The sequence below is a fragment of the Dromaius novaehollandiae genome, chromosome 16 (genome assembly GCF_036370855.1).
Source record: "Dromaius novaehollandiae isolate bDroNov1 chromosome 16, bDroNov1.hap1, whole genome shotgun sequence".
NCBI lineage: Eukaryota > Metazoa > Chordata > Aves > Casuariiformes > Dromaiidae > Dromaius > Dromaius novaehollandiae.
Genome location: NC_088113.1, coordinates 16,369,214 through 16,389,859, shown reverse-complemented (window position 1 = coordinate 16,389,859; position 20,646 = coordinate 16,369,214). Strand labels below are relative to the sequence as shown.

Here is a 20,646-nt window from a genome sequence, read left to right as displayed (position 1 = left end):
ACAGTATCATCCTTCACTCATCTGACTTCATTTAATACCTCACACTACCCAAAATCATCCCAGGGCTTTTGCAGCTATGAGCTTCTATACCCTTCCAGAAGAAGAAAAGTACAATACAAATCCTCAAATTGGGAAACTAAGTCACACCCAAGTCTGGTCTAGAGCCAGGAGAAGACCAGAGACTTTATGCCGTAACTCTCTGCTCTTTATGGCACACACGCTGCCCCACAGAGCCTCGGAAAACACCCAGCCAAATAACCGCAGACACGATACAGTACACGTCGGTTCACTGTTGAGACTCAAGCTGATGAAAGGATACCCAAGGAAGTACCTTCGCACTCTTTTATAAGCCACCTTAGGTAAAAAGTTGTCCTGCCAGACACGAAGCTTGGAGATGTCCAACTTCTCCAAACCGTCCCTGATTTTATAACTCGAATGAGTAACTCAATTCAACCGAGATGCCTTAAGAGCAAACGGCAGACGGTGCATTTTCCAGACATGGTCTTCAGCGACTTTGCAAGTATTATCAACACTGACAATACATGAACAAAAATGGTAAATTAATGCCATTTGCAGGGATTTTAAATGTACATCACTGTTTTCATCTATTTAGAAAAAAATCATCTAGCTCAGGCGGGTTTTGGTTGGTTTTGTTGTAAAAGCACAGATCTCTCTATACAAACCGTACAGTACTAGCCAGCAGTCTGGGCTGGATACAGCTCCCGACCGGGATACTCCCCTTCGCTCTGCACCCTCCGAGGCGACCCAAGGCCCCTGCCCTCCCCCAGCTGCACAGTCTTGCTAAAAATAGCTCTTTGCTAGCTTTTACTCGGGCTGTAGTTTACATAAGCACTTTGGGGGAAGGGGAACCTCGCAGAGTATCCAAGGTACTTAACAGCCTTCACAGCAAATTTACAGGGCAGCCGACACATTTCAAGTGTAAATTAGAGGCCCTATCGGTAAAACCCGTGCTTGCATAATGAATACACTACCATTTAGCCTTATCTGTATATATCCTTCTTGATGAATTAGCGTATCATAATGCAAATATAATTATCACAGACTTATGCTTAACTATAACAACCGATTTTAACACTCTTCAGATACAAAAATCAATGTATAATATACTGCAGAGAAATCAATTCAAAAACGGTGTTTCAAATCACAAAACCTGCCAGTGAGATCTGCCTTACAAAACTATAGAACAAGTTGCACAAATCATACTTAAAATTAGCCACCAATTTCTTCACTAGTTTAGGAATAATTTAGTTGCATACTATAAAGAGTACTTCATATGATTTATAAAAGATCTGATTCATATGCTTTATTTGTAGGACAGGAAGTGCTGTATATAGCATTACAGTAAATAATAGTCTATGATACTTCAAGTTGATCAACTTGTTCACCTAATATGTGATCAATATATATAATTTCTGTATTTTCAGCCTGCTTCCTTACCAAAATACAGATTTTATGACCCTGTTGCCTGCATGCGTGCACATGTTCTCAATAAAACATGAATTTCAACCAAACCAAGTGGAGATATCTTTGTCAGGGGTCCCACACAGAGAGCAAATGCTGCAGCACCTGGGAACGTGGGCAATGGCCTGGATGGCAGAAATATAAATTCAAATCCGCAGCGAAGGGAAGGCTTGAGTGTACTCTCAAACACCAGGGAGCTCACGGCAGAGGGAGCGCAGGGGGAGAAGGTGACGCCCCGTGACGGTGACGGCTCCCTCCCTTCAGCCGGGACGTACAGCGAGGTATTTGCAGTGCTCCAGACCCGGGAAGAGCTGGGAGTCAAACCTGGCGCTTTCACACTGTCCCAGCAAACGTACTGGCCCGATTTCACCCTTGTCTCAGAAATTGCCTATGGTCTCCTATCTTCTGGAGCACTGTTGCTTTTAATTCCTTTTTTAAGCAAGTCTTTAATGAGGTTTTACAATATCTTTTTAGGTCTTAGCTTGATAAAAGCGTTCTCCTAATTGTCTGCTGCTAATCTTGAAATGTTCCTTCTCTGCAGCACTGGAGCAGGAGCGATAAAGCCCTCGCGCTCCCCAAGCCGCAGCTCTTGCTGACGGCCAGCCCTGGGGACGGCAGATCCCAAGGTCAGGCCAAAATTTCCCGCAGCTATCCCGAAACAGCATCGAGAAGACAGCCAGACCCCCAAACCAGCGGCCACACCTGCTCCATCCACGCTGGGAGCCGCGGCAGAGCACGCCGTCGCGGGAGCGATTTCCTGCTGCGGCTCCCCGGGGGCAGCCGGCCGGGGACCCTCCCGGGAAAGCGGCCGGGAGGAAACGCAGCGGGGCGCGACCAATGGAGCATCGCTGCCGCCGCTGCCCGGCCTCTCGCCGAGTCCGCCCGGAGAGTGGCTCCGGCTGTCGCGGAGGGAAGGCAAAAAATGATGCAATCGACGCCACGCTCGGTCCCGTTTCCTCGAGCTCGTCTTTACAGCTGGCAGCGCGTTTTGCGCCTGCAGGTCTCCCTGCGGCAGGATTCCTCGCGGCGGCTGTGCGGGCCCGTGGGGAAGTCCTCTCTTCTGGTGCTCCTGCATCGCCGTGCCCGGCTGCTCCGAGCGCAGCTCGGCACAAACCTCGCACCGGGCTGCTTCTGCTTGCACAAAGGGGAGGCAGCAAAAGCGGGGGAGGAAAGGGCGAGCGAAAACTAATGCTCAGGAACTAATACGAAGAGTTGCAACAGTCATTTTGGTTGCTACTTAAGAGCTACGCTTTTTGCCCTGCTACAGTAATCCAAGACGACTGTATCATTCTTAAAAGGAAGAGTGTTGCTAGTAATTCGGGATGTTGTTTGCTATGTTTTTGTAAAATAGCAGCTGGAATTTTACAGTGAAACTGAGCACATTTTTTAAGTTAAAGGTTAAAACTTCAGGAGATACAAACAGACCCTAAGTGCATGAAACCTGAAAGTTTACAGAAATACAACCACTCCTGTTTTACTATAACTTCTCATTCTAAATGACGAATTTTAACACACAGAATGACTACTACTTGTCTTCACAAAAGTCAGAGAATTAAAAAATTACTGTGTATGTAATAAGAATAATCTACCTTACTTGTTCAAAGTTACCTAAAGTACACATACATTTTGGAGAAGACAGATTACAGCACAAGTTTCACCTGCAGCAGTTAGGGTTATTTTTAGGGTGAATTTGGTGCACACAAAACACTTCTTACATAGCTTCACTATCATAACAAAGCATATTCTGTACCTAGCAAAAATAAATTTGATGATGAAGAAAACGAAAAAAAAAAAAAAAAAGGCAGTACCACCTGCAAGACCTCTGCAAGCCAAAGGATCTTAAGCTTCGATCAGTCCATGTGGCTCTAAGTTGTCTTACCTTCCCTGCATGCCAAACCTTGCCAAACACCGGTCTAGCTGGCAGGAAATACGCTAACCATGCAGTTATCATCAGCGTAATATCGTGTTTTGCTACAGCACTGAGAGCACCTCACTCCACAGATGGCTGGCATTTTTTACAGGCTTGTAGACAGCACAGCAATGACTCCACGCAATCAACACAGTTTTGGAGACCTGTTGTTAATCAACGGCACAAAACTCAACTCACACTGGGTGAAACTCCACTGACCTTAAGAGAGCTGCTGTAAGGATCAATCCAGGCTATTAAATCTCTCTCAAGCTTTCCAGTCATAAAAGAAAAACAAAACTGAGTAGTAATGCAATTTTAGTAACCATATGTAATGCTCTTGCATAACAGTGCAACATACTAATTTAATGAATAAATTATTTTGTGTCAAGTCTACAGCACCACTGACAGACTGTTCACCATGGACTGAACATCAGTCCGGACTTGGAATGCACACATAAATCTTGTTTATTAATAGATCATTCATTTGAAAAGTATTGGTTATTTTAATTAAACTGAAAATGACTTATAAAGTCTCTAAACTTTACAAATCACCACCAACCTTACACATCCCACTAAAGCACTTGGCCTGGCCCCATCCTCAAAAAACGTCTATGAATTACAGACCATATGAAAGTGAGCTTAAATAAGAGTATCTTGAATAAAAGTTGGAAACATCACTTTTCAAGGTGCAAAGGGACCAGGTAAATTTAGCCTCAGTCCACATGCCCACAAATCACACAGTTACCTGTATAACAACAAGCCCCTTGCTGGCATATTCACTGGTTCTGATTCTATCACCAGGCTGGTACCTACCAACACAGCAAGAGACCAACAGATTTTCCCATCTCTTCCAAAAGCCCTGGCAGGCAGCAGATATATAGTTCCACATGTTTCTATCCTATTCTCTTACCACCACTAACCAAGGTCTCACTGAATAAACTTTGAGAATGGGAGAGGGGAAGAGTGGGAAGGAATGGGGAGCCTACTGCCATTAAAAGGCAGAAACTGGTAAAAGTTGAATTAACACAACTTTTTGGCATATATTCCATCTTCTGCTGTATCGCATTTCAACTCTCCCCTTCACCCACAAAAAATTCCACTGCATTTGAACATGTACATGTGTAAAGAGCAGTGCCACCAAACATAAAAAGCAGACACAGGTACGTATCAGAAATATGTTGACTAAAGAGTCCAGGTAATACTGACCCAAACCAGCTTGAAAGCAATTACAACAATATGCATTTGCTGATTGCTTTAAAAAAGCTTAGCTCATTATTATTTTTGATTTGTTTGAAAAAGAAGTCTCCTGGTTTATTCATGTTTTGTTATTCATCTGTATTATTTTAAAACATTTAAAACCATTGGGTGATGCAAATACAATATTCTTTACCGAACAACATGGTTTGCCACTTTTGTCACTAGTCATTTTCTTTAGTGACACGTGCTTTTATATTTCCATAACATCTGACTATTATTTTAAACTTGGTGTTAATTTTACAGTATATGCAAACACATCGAGAAATTGGGCTGCACAGTAATTTCCTTTGCCTGTAGAATTCTAAATTTTAGCCAAGTACTTTTAGCAGAGAATTATTTCATGAAACTGCATCATTCCCATATTTCTACAGTAGTAGCTACTTGTGTATTCACATTCTTTGATAACATCAACTTTAGTTTTAAAGCAGACTATTAAAGTAAAATATTAGCTAAGGGATATATCCTGAGCAAACGATGAACTGAACTTAAAACAATGTTCCTCGCTGGCTAAAATGTCAGCATGCTTGTTATTTAGTCCTATCTTCATCAAACTACTTTTACACACTTTTGCTATTCAAAACTAGTTATCTTCCAGTTAGAGAGGAAAACATAGCGATTTACTGAACAGATCACCTGGAATTCTACTTGCAATTACAGCGAAAATTTACTAGTATTTTGACAAATTTTATTCAAATAAAATGGTTAAACTCATACCAAAGTTTTAAACAAAATACTCAGGAGCAAACGTGCGCCTAACCTGAGCACGTTTTGTGCACGTGAACCTGTTGCCGACACAGAAACAGCTGCTGCATGAGCAAAGGCTCCTTCGCCTGCAAAAGCAAACATAACCTCTAGTGCACACGGAGGCTCATTTCTCAAAACTGGGCACCTGAGCACCGCACCACAGCTTATCCTTACTCTTAAAGGCATTAGGGAGCGATACACTGAACGCAAAGGCGAGGGTGACTGTATGAATGCAGGCCTGGTGGAGAAATAAGGGAAGAAGCTCCAACGCAGCCTTTTCACGCCCATCTCAGATGGGGACAGCCCTGCCTTCGGCTGAAGGCTCATCCCTAAGATTCAGGGATGGAAAGGAAGTTGCACCAGCAGCTAAAGAGCAAAAAGGAACGGCACGTTAGCGGATGCGCAGAACAACAGAGAAACTGAAGTGGCAAACGCCGGACGGCGATGGGTGGTGCGTGGGGCTCCTGCAACAAACATCATCTCTAGAGGTTCGTCTCCTCCAACATTTTCCTTTACTCGTGCTCCTAATTCTGAAGACTCAAACACATAAGCCATTTCAGGACACCTTTTGTTTTATCTTGCTTCAAATAGGGATGTAATTTATTTTAGAGACAGAGAAATATATGTGGGGTTGAGAGTAGGTTGAAATTATGAATTTATGATTAGCTGTGACAACAGTAGGAACACGTGCTGGATTCATAATCCATTTATTGGCTAAATTTAGGTAATCTGGTCTTCACAGCACTTGCCAGCAGGCACATCCCTGCTATCAGTGGTCAGCAAAAAAGGGCAGACATTTGAAGCAGTCAAGCGCAATTCAACTACATATATTTGGACTCGGATCACAGTTTTGTTGGTACTGACTTCACTGATGCCACGCAAACACAGGTGTTACTGTGTCTGTCACCTACCACAACTTCTTTCTGCAACTAACGCTCCACTGGGTTATGGAGCAAACGTAACCTTGTTTAGGACACGACCCTCTATTTCCTCGGGATAAAGAGGAGCAGGGACAAGAACCTAACTCAGTTACCTCCAAGTGCTCCGGAACAAAGGCGAGTGGCTTTTTGCTCGAGGCAACGGGTTAGAAAGGAGCCGATCTGGGTCTACTCCTTGGTTTGCCAAAGAATTCACACAGCAGTAGGCGAGCTGCAATTCTCCTATTTCAGTTTTAGATCAGCAACAGGGGATAAGAGTGTTATTTTTCCTCACAGGAATGTTTAACAACATAATAGCTAACGTCCATAAGAAGCTCACGTATGCCAGGAATATGGACCAGAGAAATTCCTGTGCTGCTGAATGCGACCACGCAGACATCGCTCGAAGAGATGGAAGAGGCAAGGGGAGTCACTCAGCCAAAATCGTATCAAGTGGAAAGAAATTAAAAAGTAAAAATTAATAAATACTATGGATAAGAAACTGTACGAACAGTACGACTGATAAATCAATCACTCTTCAGAAAGGACAGGCTTGCAGCAAACACACCTTGCTACAGGCTCCACGAAAGGAACTCTGTCACGAAGTGAAATACGTATGGAAGAAAAATCATTAAGTACTCAAATTGGAGCTCTTAATTGCTCTCTACAAGTCAGCAAATCCAGAAACAAAACACACCATAAAGCTTAAAATACAAAGAATTTACACCCCATAACAAATAAGGAATTAAAAAAAAGCAGTACGCCCACATCTGCTGACCCTCTTGCAGCTCTGCGCAGCAGTCAGTTAATAGCTGCCCTCTCCCTTTCTTTGATAAGTATTTTAAAAACAAACATCTTAAAAAAAGATTTCTCCTACGACTCTTCTGGAGCAGCCTGGCACACTTTCAAGCTATCAGCGCGGCTCGGCGGGTGCTGAAGTTGGAGAAATACGACCTGCACACCTACGGCGGCAGCCTCGCCGCGCTCTCTCCTTCCCCGAAATGGCAGCGGCGGGAGAGGCGAGCGAGGCTTTCGAGCCGGAAATAGCGTGAGAATAGGCGCCCTCATGCTGCTTCCAGCCCTTCCTGATAGCGCAGGGTGTGAAACGGGTTGCGAATGCTGTCTCTCGCATTATTTCCTTTTCCACACCGGCCAAAACCAGGAAGCGTCAGCTAGAAGATATCCCGAGAAAGCACAGCGTAAAAAGAAAATAAAAATCATATTCCTGACCAAGGAACCTCATTTAGCCAAGGATAACTAAAGCAAAAATCCATATATTTGTGGGCACAGCCTAATAATTACCCATGCAGAAAAAGCAATAGGAGGCTCGTGTACCCTAACTCTGCGCATGCCTTGCTACAGGGCTAACCCAAAGGCTACGGAAATCAAAGCAATTATCTTCAGGGCCATCCCTGGGCTTCAGCTGAGGCTGTCCAGGACCGCGAGGAAGTCTCGGGCTCTCGTGCCACGCAGCGCATTCGTACAAGAGAGATCCTACCTATTCCAACCGCCGGGTGGGTATTTGCGAGGCTTGAGACACACAGATCTTCAAACAAAGATCAGTTATCATCGTTTGGGGTTTTCTGTACTCTAGCTAATTCTGTGTCCTTCTATTTATTAGCAGCAGCCTCATACCGCAGCTTCGGTAAAAACATCCGCCCTCTCCAGTGTACGTGGAAGGGGCAAGAGCAATGAAACTTGGCCTCCTCTGAACATCTCGCTCCCTCCTTGCAGCCCGGAGCAAAACCAGTGCCAACCTCCCAGACCCTGTTCTTCTGAAAGCAGAATTGAAACCAATTACTTAGTAGGTCCGGTTAAGAAAAGGGAAACGGCCTCCTTTCCTTTCTCTGCCTCTCCCGCCTGCTCACACGCACGGGCAGGAAGTGTGGCGAGGCTCGCGACGAGCAGAGGCAGCGACTCCTGACGCCGAACCGGCCCCTCCGAAGGGACCTCTCCCCGCGGTGGGAGGCTGAGGGTGAAGGACAGGCTACCAGAAGGACTCTCCAGCAGCAGAAGTCACCGGCCTGGCCTCCCTCTTCACACCTCCACAGGTCACAGCTGCAATTCAGTGGAAAGCTGAGATGGCACCTGTGGCTTTTGGTAAAGTTGTCTTTTCCGAGCAACTCAACCGGGAACTCGGGGGAGGAACGACGGGAGGCAAACGTGCACGAGGCAGCATGAAGCCTTGCAGAATTTAAGCTGCTGCTCGGGAACAGGTGAAAAATACCCTTGCTGGATTCTCTTAATACCCACATCCTAGCTATGCTGGTAGGTCACACTAGGTTGCAAATTAATATTCATTCCCACTTCCCTGGGAAAGGGATGCAAGAAAAACTGACCTTTCTTTGGGTCTGCATTCATTCAGGAGTGCTCTTGACTAGTCAAGAACACTTTCTATCCCAGCACCAACTTCACAAGAGTGCAAGTCTCCATTTCCCCAGTGACTTTCTTCTCAGGGCGCTTCAACACCCTGAAGCTACGCCATGCTTTAAAACCACTGACTTTGAAAGACCCTTCTGCGGGACTCAAAGATCCCTACGGAAGTCCCACATGTATCTTATTCGAGTTGGGCAGAAGCAAAAATGCTTTCATTTTGCTATTGACGTTTCGGAAAGCCAAACAAACCCCTGGAAGATAAACATTCTTGACTGTGCCCTAGTAAAAAACAGACAAAATTGATTTGAAACATCCGGCACAACTTACTTGTGCTATACTTTGCAAAAGTTCCTATATATAGCTATATAACTTACAAGAGTGAAAAATGCATTTTTTTAAAATATAGAATGTTAAACTGAAGACAAACTTTACACTAAGCAATTCACCCTTCAGAGGTGGTGGTAGCTAAAAAGAAGATCTACCAATAGCAATAAAAAGTGATATTTGATTCTTGTGAACAAGAAATTTTTTTAGAATTTTAAAGAAACTCACGAAGCATAGAATCCATTAATATTTAAAAATATACTCCATTTTCAAGAGGAAAAAAGGATTTTTGGAAGCTGGATTTATCTTGAAATAGAAAATTAACATTTTTGCTTTCCACTTTAAGTATGGACAGGGACCTTCAAAAAGGGAGAATGCTTAGAAACTAAGACTTCTACGAAAGAAGCATCAACTCCAACACTGTCCTTGGCTCAACTTTCTCTTTTAATTCCTGTTACCTCTAATGACATTAGTCTGCACATTCAAATTAAAATAGGCTTCACTTGACAAATTTCAGCTACTTTTTATACCTTGCCTTTGGTGCATTTTTAAAAAATGTGGTTACTGGGTTAATTTCATGGCATCAATCATGTCAGATTTTACTAGAAGTAATTTATGTCAGGTCACTTGAAAATTCAGTATGGTAAGGACAAGCACAAAATTTCAAAGCGATATTAACTTCCAAGCAAACATATTACAGTTAAAAAACCCTCTCCCTTTGCATATTCTGATCTTGAAGACAACACCAATGCAGCATCACAAAGCAGAAGGGACAGGAACCAACAACTAGAAAGCTCCTTCCATAAGAAACCAATGCCATATCCTTTACATCCAATTTGAATAAATACTACAGTTACAAAGCATTTTTATGAAGGAGACAAAAATGGTATCTTAGAAGAATTTCTGTAATTTGTCGACAACGTACAAGTTTTGTTTTTGGTCCCACAGGCCATGATGTAAAATTCAGTGTTCCACTAGATGGAGCAGGACGGTAAAACCACCACAAAGGCCATTCCCCTGCTGACCCACGAAAAAGTCAACATCCAGCAGTCAGGGATGAGAGCAATTTTTAGCTCTCTTCTGTACATTCAGAGCAAGACAATTTTTTTTCCTTTTCCAAAAAGAGCAATATAAAAGAAAAGGGTGTAGCATTACCTACTTCTTTAGCAATAACAGAAGATTACTATTAACAGACACTAACCAGATAACCAAGAACCATCAGAAACAAAACTTTTTTTCCTCATTCTATTAGCTTTACACTACAAAGACAGAATTTACTGGATAGTTGACAGAAAACAGAAAACCAGAATTTTTGAGCAGTTTTTACTTTGTAGCAGCTGAACTTGCAGGGAGATCTACACCAAAGGATCAAACATTAGTCACCTAATGGAAGAGACATGGCTACAAATAAAACAAGCGAACACTAGCAACAATGGCACAACTTCAAAGAGCCTTCTGGAGACCTGGAGCTGTACAAGTCATAGTAAAATTATCTCCCTGGTCTCTTTTCAAGCAGAGCTAATTGTTGATTTTCCTTCAAGTCTACCTAAGCCAAAAAAAGAACCTTATGAATTTTATTTCGTCTCACGTGCTTTCATTTTTAAGAGACTCAGTAGCAGACACACAAATTCCAGTCCTCCATCATCATGCGAAAGGAGAAGCCTGCATTTCCCTGACTATTAAACTTATTTCAGTTTCTCCAGAAGAAGCAGAGTGTAAATTAATAGAGAGCTGTTTTAGCCACTAATATTCCACATTTAAGCCCTGCAATTCTTGAACATACATAATGAAAACACCAGGAATCATCACAATTATGACAAACATATTGCAATAATAAAATTCTGAACTATACTGTATTACTTCATGTGATAAATAACTGCAAACATGCAGCAGTCTCTCTCATGACAATACTAATTATCACAGTAGTATAAATAGCAGACGGGAATGAATCACCCACTGATATGTGCGCGAAGGCACACAAGCAGAAGTCCCGGTGACTGATCACAGGTTTCTCGTTGCTGCCATCTCTTTGTTTTCAGATAAATAAACTGTGCTAAAAGCAAAAGCTACAAACGTGGACCTGTTTCACGCTAACGTACTTTCCCACCTATTAACACTTGCTGCAGTGTCTGAAGTTTATCTCATTTGGAAAGGAATCTGGTCTAAGCGGAAGTAGTAGGAAATTCGGACTCTGAAAGGCTAAAGTTGTCCATTTTATTAAGGTCTCAGTCTGTGTTAAGACCATCTGAAAGCATCTGCAAGGTTTTCAATATAGGTATTACTAGGTGTCTAACCAAAAGCCAGTTTTTGCTAGCTGTCTGAATGGCTAACTAACAGAAATCCACAGTACAGCATACATTCCTTCTCTTCAAAGGTACCACAGAAGCCAGCACCAGGACCATCCAAAGCACTCGGTTACTAACATCCAGGACAAAATGTGTACGTAGCAGTCGAAATACAGCAGAACAGAAACCATACTTACTACTGTGCACAGTCGATCAATTGATATTCGTTAGACCTCTCATAGCAGGCTTTCACACCTTCGTCTTGCCAAAGTGTTTTCGTATGTTCATAAAACTCCTGAAAGAGTAAAAATACAATCAGCAAAAACAGGTTACGCATGAAGAAAACCGGCACAGGGTAACACATCGTTACCACCGGAACAGATGATAAGCGGTAGCGTATTTAACAGCAAACTTTGGAGATCTTTTAGAAACTCACTCCAAGTTCAGTTGGGTTTCTTAATCGTCTTATCTTTACAGCACTTTATAACTTAAAGAACTGCTTTACAATCATTTTTATTGAGTCCAACTATATTTTGACTCTTTGGAGAAGGGTTAATTTTTCATTAGGGACAATTCTGTCGGTATTTCATGAGCAATCCTGTCTGGTAATGTTTGCTCTTTAATTTATGATTCCACTGGACACTATATTTGCTTTTCAGTAATTCTTACATAAAGGTAGCAAATACAATAAATTATTTATTTTATCCGTAAGATATGGAGGCTCACTACCTAATTAAATTTAATTTAGAACTGTAGAGTGTTAAAAGAACAAAAAGTGCTCATAGAAGATCACTCTCTCTGCAACCTCTAAAGCTAAGGAAAACTAAACAGCAGATTCAGGTCAACATTTTCAAAAGCTTTCCAAAAGTACCTGCATCTGGAAAAATTTCTCAATAAACTCCCAAGAATCAAATCTCTTTTTAAAAAAGAATGGAATGGTGGTTCCTACGCAATTAACATGCTTTAGAAAATACTACCTTTATATAAAGCCATTAAATATAATAACAATTACAGGTCATTTTTCATTTTTTTTTAAATCTGTTGTTCATGTACATACAGATTAGAGTTCAAGGAGGCCTCATTAACAACTCTTTGCAGTGGTAATTTAACCAACTATATACACGAGGTGTGGGTGGGAATTGAACAAAAGATGCCGTGAGGACGTAAGAAAATGGCAACAACAAACACCTCTCGTCTGATGTTTTGTCCCATAGTGAGTCCTTCTCTGTATGATAGAGATACACAAGAGGGATTCAGAAACGTGTGACAAGGATATTATAAGCAAAGGTGACTGCCTATACTTGATTATTGTCTTGATTAAAAATGAACACTTCCCTCACCTAAAAAAATATAACGTATTCATAACTGGCACAATAATTTTCACAGAAAGACACACATTATTATTCCAAAGCTGTGTTTTACTTTATCTGCTGAAAGCTAATTTTCCATAAATTAAAAATATATTCTGGATGCACTTAGTCTCGGCCACAGCAAAATCGAGCCTGCTCTGAAGTCTGCAAAATCAGCCCAGGATAAAAATGTTTTTCTTTTTTCTAAACTGAATATGATATATTGCTCCAATCTGCAGCCCTGGAAATGTCAGAAATCCACTTACGAATTAAAAAAAATCCAGCCCTTCAATTTAAAATGTGGCAAAATGTTTAGGGCAATTGATGAGTAGGTTTCACTTGTTTTGCATTTTCCAAGTTAGTGGGGATCTCTAGGGACAACATGGTAACAGGACCATACTAATTGCAGACCTCTGTATCTTACTACACAACCCCAAGGCTTTACAGAATTTTCTCATTTGCAGTGTAACGGCACACTAACTTCAGAAGAAATACGGTGATATGAAGCTAGATGGTGTTTTGATTATACCAGCCTTAAATATTATAAACCAAGATAGGAAAGCAGATAATCTAAAATGCAATGTTTCAGTTTTGTTGAACTTGCAAGACCAGTATAAAAATACAACCAGAAGACCGTTATTTTCTGCATATGAAAGAGGCACTTTGGCTCCAGCATGGGTGCATGTCATACACATATTTCTGGCTATCAATCTAAAAACTTTTGAATAAACTTAGCAAGAAGAACTGGAGCTTAGTAATTTAAATATACAGATCACTGCGCGCACTACTTTTATCAGTGACCATGGACTTCTCCTGGCTGTATCTCAAAGCTTTTTGAGTGTTTTGGACTAAATACTCTTATTCTGAGCATCAACTGGCTCAGGTGCCATATTCCAAATCATCCTTTCTGCATCTAGGACAGCATATGAACTAGCTGTACTAGCTGTGATATAGCTTTTTTTTGGGGGGGGGGGGAATATTTTACAGAAAATAATGCATTATTTTAAATAGCCGTTTTACTGCTTCAAGGTCCCTCCAGTGACGTAGCTTAGGAATCCTTCTCTCTCTCGGGATATCAGTGTCTCGCATTCTTTTACTATCAGCGTGGTAAAAAGAAAGGGGTCACAACCAAATGCGACTTTCACTTGAAAATGTCTTTAAAAAAAAAAAAAAGAAAAGAAAAGAAAAAAAAAAATCACTTTCCTACCAGAATATTAACTAACACCTAAACTGTACCTGAAGCTTTAAATGGCATCTTAAAAATGCCTAACGGTATCTTAAAGTAAATTCAGTGGATTTTCAAACCTCCACCTTTCTTTACAGGTATAAGATGCACACGGGATTGAGTGAACAATTGTGAATATTAAAGACAGAAACAGCCTAAGAAATGCAAATTTGGTCTCACCTTTATTGCTATTGAAGTCACTAGCTGTGCATACACACAAATGCACACGACATGTCTAAAAATACTCTCTACGGTGGAATTTCCTGCTCCCTCCCACCCCCCTGAAAGTTTATATATAGTATTAGCTATATCTTTTCAGTTGTCTCCCCCTTTTATGTTCTGTTCATGAACAAAAAGACCAGCTTAATTTCTTTCATAAATAGATAAGAAGATTTGGTGCAATTTTAAGTATCAACAGCTTATATGACCATTTGCTGTTAAAGGAAGTCAAAGATAAACCGAAATCTTAATTCTAATGCTGGGTTTTCTATCTGCCACTGCTGGAGTTACGCTCATTTGATGCTTTCATTTCCAAGTCCTCCTAGTTTTCCCCTCCAGCTGGGAGACCAGTCAACTACTTTCAGTCTTCAACTACAGCACAGGATAATGAGGAAAATGTCTTTCCTAAGCAAAACGGGATAGAAAGAGAAAGTTAGGAGGAGAGAGAGATTTCTCTGAAACCTCACTGTATTTGAACCAAATCCGTCTTGCTGTGGCTTTATTCATTTATTTAAAAAAGAAGCAGTCTACTAATATAGAACATCTTATGACTCACTTAAGTTATTAACTACAAAACTGGGAAGTTGTCTTAGTCAAAAAAGAAATAGAATTGGCAATTGGACGAAAAGTCTCTGTTGAAACAACAACAAAATTGGATGGACATAAACCATTCAAATTTCTCATCCAAAGATGACAAGTTGCACCAGACTTCAGACAGTTATTTGAACAATTTGTCTAAAATAGACATCTACCTCAAACTGGGGTCAGCATCTGCCAAGCCAATTATCTTTAAATATGTCCCTAAATTACCCTCTTCTCCCCTCACATCTGTAAGCAAGCAAATAACTAAAAGATAAGTTTATAGACACTGCAGTAATGCATAAAAATTATTCATCAGCTACAAATGTATATTTCAAGTGAAAAGAAACAGTGCCTTAATGAAAAATGCCACAGTATAGTAAAACTCTGTCTTCTGGGCTCTACCCAGAATATGAAGTTTGAACAAATATTTATGGATTCCCTTTCCTATATGGTCTCTCCCCTCTTGTACTTTTGCTCACTTCTCCTTAACAATTCCTCTTCTCCCTGAATTTGGTTACCCTAAAGAGTCTGTATGAAAAAAAAAAGTAGGCAGAACTGTCATTAATTTCCTGGGTTATTCACATTTTACTAAATATGTAATCGATAATTTCCCTGGTTTATTCAGTATATGATGTTTTAAGATGCCAGAGTAACCCAGTGTTCTCCTTATTTAGAGGTCATTCGCTAAAAAGTTTATTCTAGAGCTTGGATGCCTTTTTATTCATTTGCAGACAAACTGCCCTCTTGTGCCAGTTTTCTTTACTAATGGCCATGGGCAGCTTGTCCTTGTATGTTAAATCTAGACTTTCTTACCTTATACCATTTGTTTTTTAATATTACTGTATCTACCCGGGCTCACATCAATGAAAAGGCATGGACAGAACACAGAAATGCTCAAATTTCATACCAAAGAGGCTGAAATGTCTTGACAATCAAACACTCTTTCTCCAAGGCGCAGCCATCTGTGGAAGATGAATCTCCTAAGGGCACCAAAAACAGGACACAACACACTCCCACTACTACTTCCTACTGCAACCGTGATATTCCAGTAAAGAACTGAAATAAAACAGTTTTTTCAAACCACTTATCAATTCCATCATACCTTGTGGAAAAAGCATTTGGAGTAGTTCCTGCAATGAGGCTCTTAAATGGGAAGAAAAGTAAATGCAGCTCCTGGTCCTAGCAGAAACAGCCTGGGATCTAGTTCCACGGGACAGTCGCAAGCCCCTCAGAAGTGCCCTCCCCACGTTTTGGCACAGTCCTGAAACCCCAAGGTAATGTCTGCATTATAATAATGGAATAATGATCAGTGTTTCTGCCTCGTTAGGCCAAATTAGCACTCAAATATTGAATACTGCAAAGCAGACTTGTGTTCCTGTCTGTCCTGCTAATCTGAATGGTAACCAGCAATATTTACGCAACCTTTTCAATATGGTTATTAACTGTCCATGTGGGTTGGAAAAAAAAAAATTCAAGTCCACATTCTTTGAAATTTTTTATTGGCATTTCAAAATCAGGATCTACAGCAAGTGATGAGTAATAAAAAACTACTGCTTTTTAATACAGTAATCTTTTTCTTTTCTTTTCTTTTTTTTTTTTTTTTTTTGAAAGGCTCAACTACCTAACTTGTGACAGCCAAGTACGAACATCCTTTCCTAAGCAATCTTTTGTCTTTAGACCATACGAAAAATATCTTCATGCTTTTAGGGACTGACTCTGACCCAGTGTACGCAACTGGAAACCAGGAAGGTGTTCACCAGTGAAAAGCTGCTGAAATGTAAACCAGGCTTACAGAGCTCCACTCTAGCTGTATTAGAAGACCATTTATGTTAAAACAACTGATTTTGGAATTAAGACATACTAGCTAGTTGCTAAAACAGATTTTGATCTCTCACATACACATACAAAATTATACTTTTACTAATCGAGACTGTGAAATAATACTTAAGAACCACAACAACAACCTAGGAAATTCTCAGCATTCCCCTTGAGGCATGGAGCACAGCCCAGGGTGCTCACAGGGAAGGCAAGGAGAAACACAAGCTCCGTTACGCATTTCGGTGACAAAGGGGCTTCAGAGGCCACCAGAAAAATCAAGTCAGTCAGAGGCTTTTTTGAATTAAGTAGTTCTAATTTGTGTAAGATCTTCAAAAACAATGTGTTAGGCAACACTAACCAGAAGTAGCAAGCAAGTTTCCTGGAAAGAAATAGCCAGAAAACTAGTCCTTACATGCCTGTCTCGTTTCCGTAACACTGATTCATTTGTTGGCACATTCTCATGTAACACGTTCTACAGCAGCATCACAGGTTTCCCTTGCGCTATATAATGGAACTCTTAATAAAACAGGTAAAATAAACAAAAAACACTAAATAACAACTGGGCCTGAGATGATATTCTATGGTAAACAAGATTTAAATGTGAGCTTCCAAACAATCTGTAATACTTGCCAACTGTGGTCATACTATCCATTCTTGCCCTACGTGGGCTTAAAACTGAAAAGATATTCAATTTAAGTCATTTTCCAAAAAAAAAAAAAAAAGGGGGGGGCGGGGGGAGCCACAACAATTGCAGTTACACAACACACACCCAAGACACTGTTTAAACTATAGCTGAAGCTGGGTAAAGCAACAAAAGTCAATGTAACTGATGACAGCATGGCATCACCAAGTAAGGTGAGAAGTGAGTTGCTAAGAATTATGTTAAGACTATAGCATTTATGTGCCACCAGACCAGACTTTACACTCTTCATGTGTAAAAAGAACTAAAGAACTCTAAAGAGGCAAAAATCCGTGTTTAGAACAGTAAAATTACACCAGTGTACCACAAATCCAGACAGAACCAGCGGGGCCTGACTTTGAACGTGTTCACACTAGGAAGGGACATAGTTTGAATTCTGGGCATAATCCCTAACTACCAGCCTATGCTTCTGTGAATCTATAAAAACTATGAGAAAATCCACAGCCTGGGAAAACCTCCTTAGGTCTTATTTTAGATAAGTGAAGTATCAGGGACCATGACTTGCTGATGGCTAGGAAGAACTGTCTCTCACCATACCATAACATTGCAATACTTAGAAAGTCATACTCATGTGAAAAGACATGTATTTAAGTCTTTGCTTTATTTACTAGAAGACCCTTTGCTCCAACTGCTGAAAGTTTCCCAATATAATGAATCAATAGGCAACATCTCTAAACTGCTTGTACATGCTTACAGGAATTTGAGCAGACCTCTGGAGGAAAAAAAAACTCCATCAGCTGAAATCATCATGTACGAGAGATGAACGGAAAACTGTACTGCATTCCAGAAAGATCTTACTTGCAGAATTTTGGATTAGGGAAGGAGCAACGCAGAGTCTAATCGAGTTAAAAACCTACTTTTATTAGAAAACTTAGACAAGTTGAGTAAACAACAGCCAGGTAAACAGCGGCTTTATTAAAAGTCAAACCAGAGAAAGTGTTAAAGGACTTGAGGAGGTTGAGTAAGTTTTTTGGTTGTTAAAAAAAATATATATCCTCAAGAGACAAACTCCAGGCCTGGGAAAAAATAAGGAACCAAGACCAGCTTTTGAGAGGCATTCTAAAAGGATAAAATAGTAGAAAACGAAGAGAAAAACTGGACATACTGTCTACAAGGCTTTGTTCCCTCCAAATATATAAATACTCCAGGGACTTTTTAAAAAATGTTTATGAAGCAATGTTTTATAGGCATTAGGACGTTGGCAGGGAAAAAGGTTGGCACAGTAATTGCAACTATGACACCGTGTTCACAGGAGCCTTCGCATGGACATGCAACATTACCTTTTTTTTGTAACATATAATGTAGGGTGGCTCTGCCATTAGAACAGCTTATTTACCAATTCCAGCAAAAGTCAATGCCACTGAAAAAAATCCCTACCTACTCTGAGGTGTGTACAACCATTACACAATGTTGTGGTTAAACCTGGGATTCAATTCCTGGGCAAAGTTCAGTGTCCCATAGAACGGCACATTTCATAATAAGAGTTTTAAACGGGTCATCCCTTCACAAACCTAGGGAGGAAAGGGCAAACTTGGGTTCTAACCGAAAAACTGCATCTTGGAGACATTCCCTTCCCAAGGAGTTCAGCATTTAAAAATAACCCTGACCATTGTTTTCACACTCCTTTACATATTCAAAAAAGTGAGGGCACATGAAGCTTACTCGCATGACAGCCAGCAGCACTGCCGCATTTCGCTAAACGCAACCCATGACACCTTGCCAGTCTCCCTACAGCTGGGCAGGGACACTAAAACATGCTAAATCTGTCAAAAGAGACAGTATAAGCCACTTACTTGGATAGGGAAACATCTGCATTCCTAATGGTGTGAACAAGTGTTAATTATTGCTTGCTATTTTAGGGAAAACATGCCGATGGTATCGCAAAGGAAACACATACCTACAAAGAGCTGAAGAGAGTCTCCAGCCCCTGGCACGAGGCCAGCGCTGAACACAAAACTCTGGGAGAGGACCGAGCGCTCAGCACTTCCCATACCCGAGTCAGCAACGCGACAGCCTCTTTATCAATATTTTTTCATGTTTAGAAGCAAGAATGATGCTGAAACACTTTGGGCTTCTGCTTACAGCATCTATCATCACACTTCTAGCAGCACAACTTGAACTAGACGTGGCTGCAAGGAGAGGAACGGATGGATGATGAGAAGGGAATTATGTTCAAGAAACTCCTGTTAAGTTTGAATTTTATTTTTCCCCCTTTGTTAAGAGTTTCAGAACACGTCAGGATTTGAAAAGAAGGGGTCCCCACACAAGCCCATACCCTTTATCGACCAAGTGCCTTTGGCTGAAAGGCCTCACTGGCATAATACCACAATATTTCCCTTTTACTGCATCTTTCACAAGATACCACAGAAGACTAATTTGGTGATATCTGAGCATTGCTCAGATTTAATTCTTCCTCACAACTTTTATTTAAAAATGTATCACTCTTGTTACAGAGAAAGAACGCGCTTTTGCTTAAGGCATTAAGAGGGAAGTCGGCAGATGTGGACTCTGCTCCCCATTTTGTCAAAATTCCCCTGTAATTTTAAACCAAGGAAACAATATTTCTCGGCTTCTTCAGAATACACTCATACTTGGAAAGAAGGCAATTCATTAATGAATTAAACGTAGTGATAGCATAAAAGGCTCACAGAAAGCTTCCTATACCATTCCGGCTCTCTCTTGGGGCAGGAGAGGGAGGTAATGGCGACACTGCAACAGCCAGCTATTTTCACAGACCTCTGACTAAGAAGGAAGGTTTAATAAAACCTCTGAGAAATTTCCTTTGAGCCTTAAATTCAGATTTGGAAAATGTCCTTGATATTACGTCATTTAGTTGCTTTTTGTGTAATAAATACATAACAAATTTAAAACAAATGGTCCAATCAAGTGACCTTCCTGCGTTACGCAACTGCAGCGGACGGAGGAGCATCGCAGGCAACGGGCTGAGCACAGAACCATGCTGCAACTTCAATGCCCTCTTCCAGGTTAGGGAGAAAAGCTTTATTTTGGCCAGAAATTTCCATCAGCACTATAGGATAGTTTAGCTACGTGCTTATAAATAATTACTATTATAAATAATTATAATTATAAATAATTACTATTTCTGATCAGAAAGCTACTTTAAAATCTAATACATATTTTTACACTAAAATCTAATATATATTTTTACATTGAGTACAGCGAAATCCAGCTTCATTTAGTTGTTCTTTCTGAACCCAAGCAAAATACCTACAGTGATACACAGAACGTAATTAAATAAAGAAAAAGATAAAACTGTTCTCCATTGGAGATGCTTTTACTGATGCCATCAAAAGCCATAAGAAGTCTGGAAGGTTTCTGAGAACGCTGACCCTCCAAAGGCGAGTTGACCGCACCTTCCTTGCAGTCGCTTTTTGGGAAATCACAGACGACTGTATGCAAAATGGTTATCCTGCACAACTTTGCAACACTACGCTATAT

The 20,646-nt window shown here is 40.7% G+C and overlaps 1 protein-coding gene across 3 annotated transcripts in view; it reads right to left on the bottom strand.

The window, feature by feature from the left end:
• Positions 1 to 20,646, bottom strand: part of GNAS (GNAS complex locus) — a 171,398-nt gene that overhangs the window by 30,168 nt on the left and 120,584 nt on the right. For all 3 annotated transcript variants that reach the window (XM_064521578.1, XM_064521580.1, XM_064521579.1), the window contains one exon: positions 11,492 to 11,589. In XM_064521578.1, coding sequence (XP_064377648.1) covers positions 11,492 to 11,589 — 98 coding nt within the window. The remainder of the gene's footprint in view (positions 1 to 11,491; positions 11,590 to 20,646) is intronic.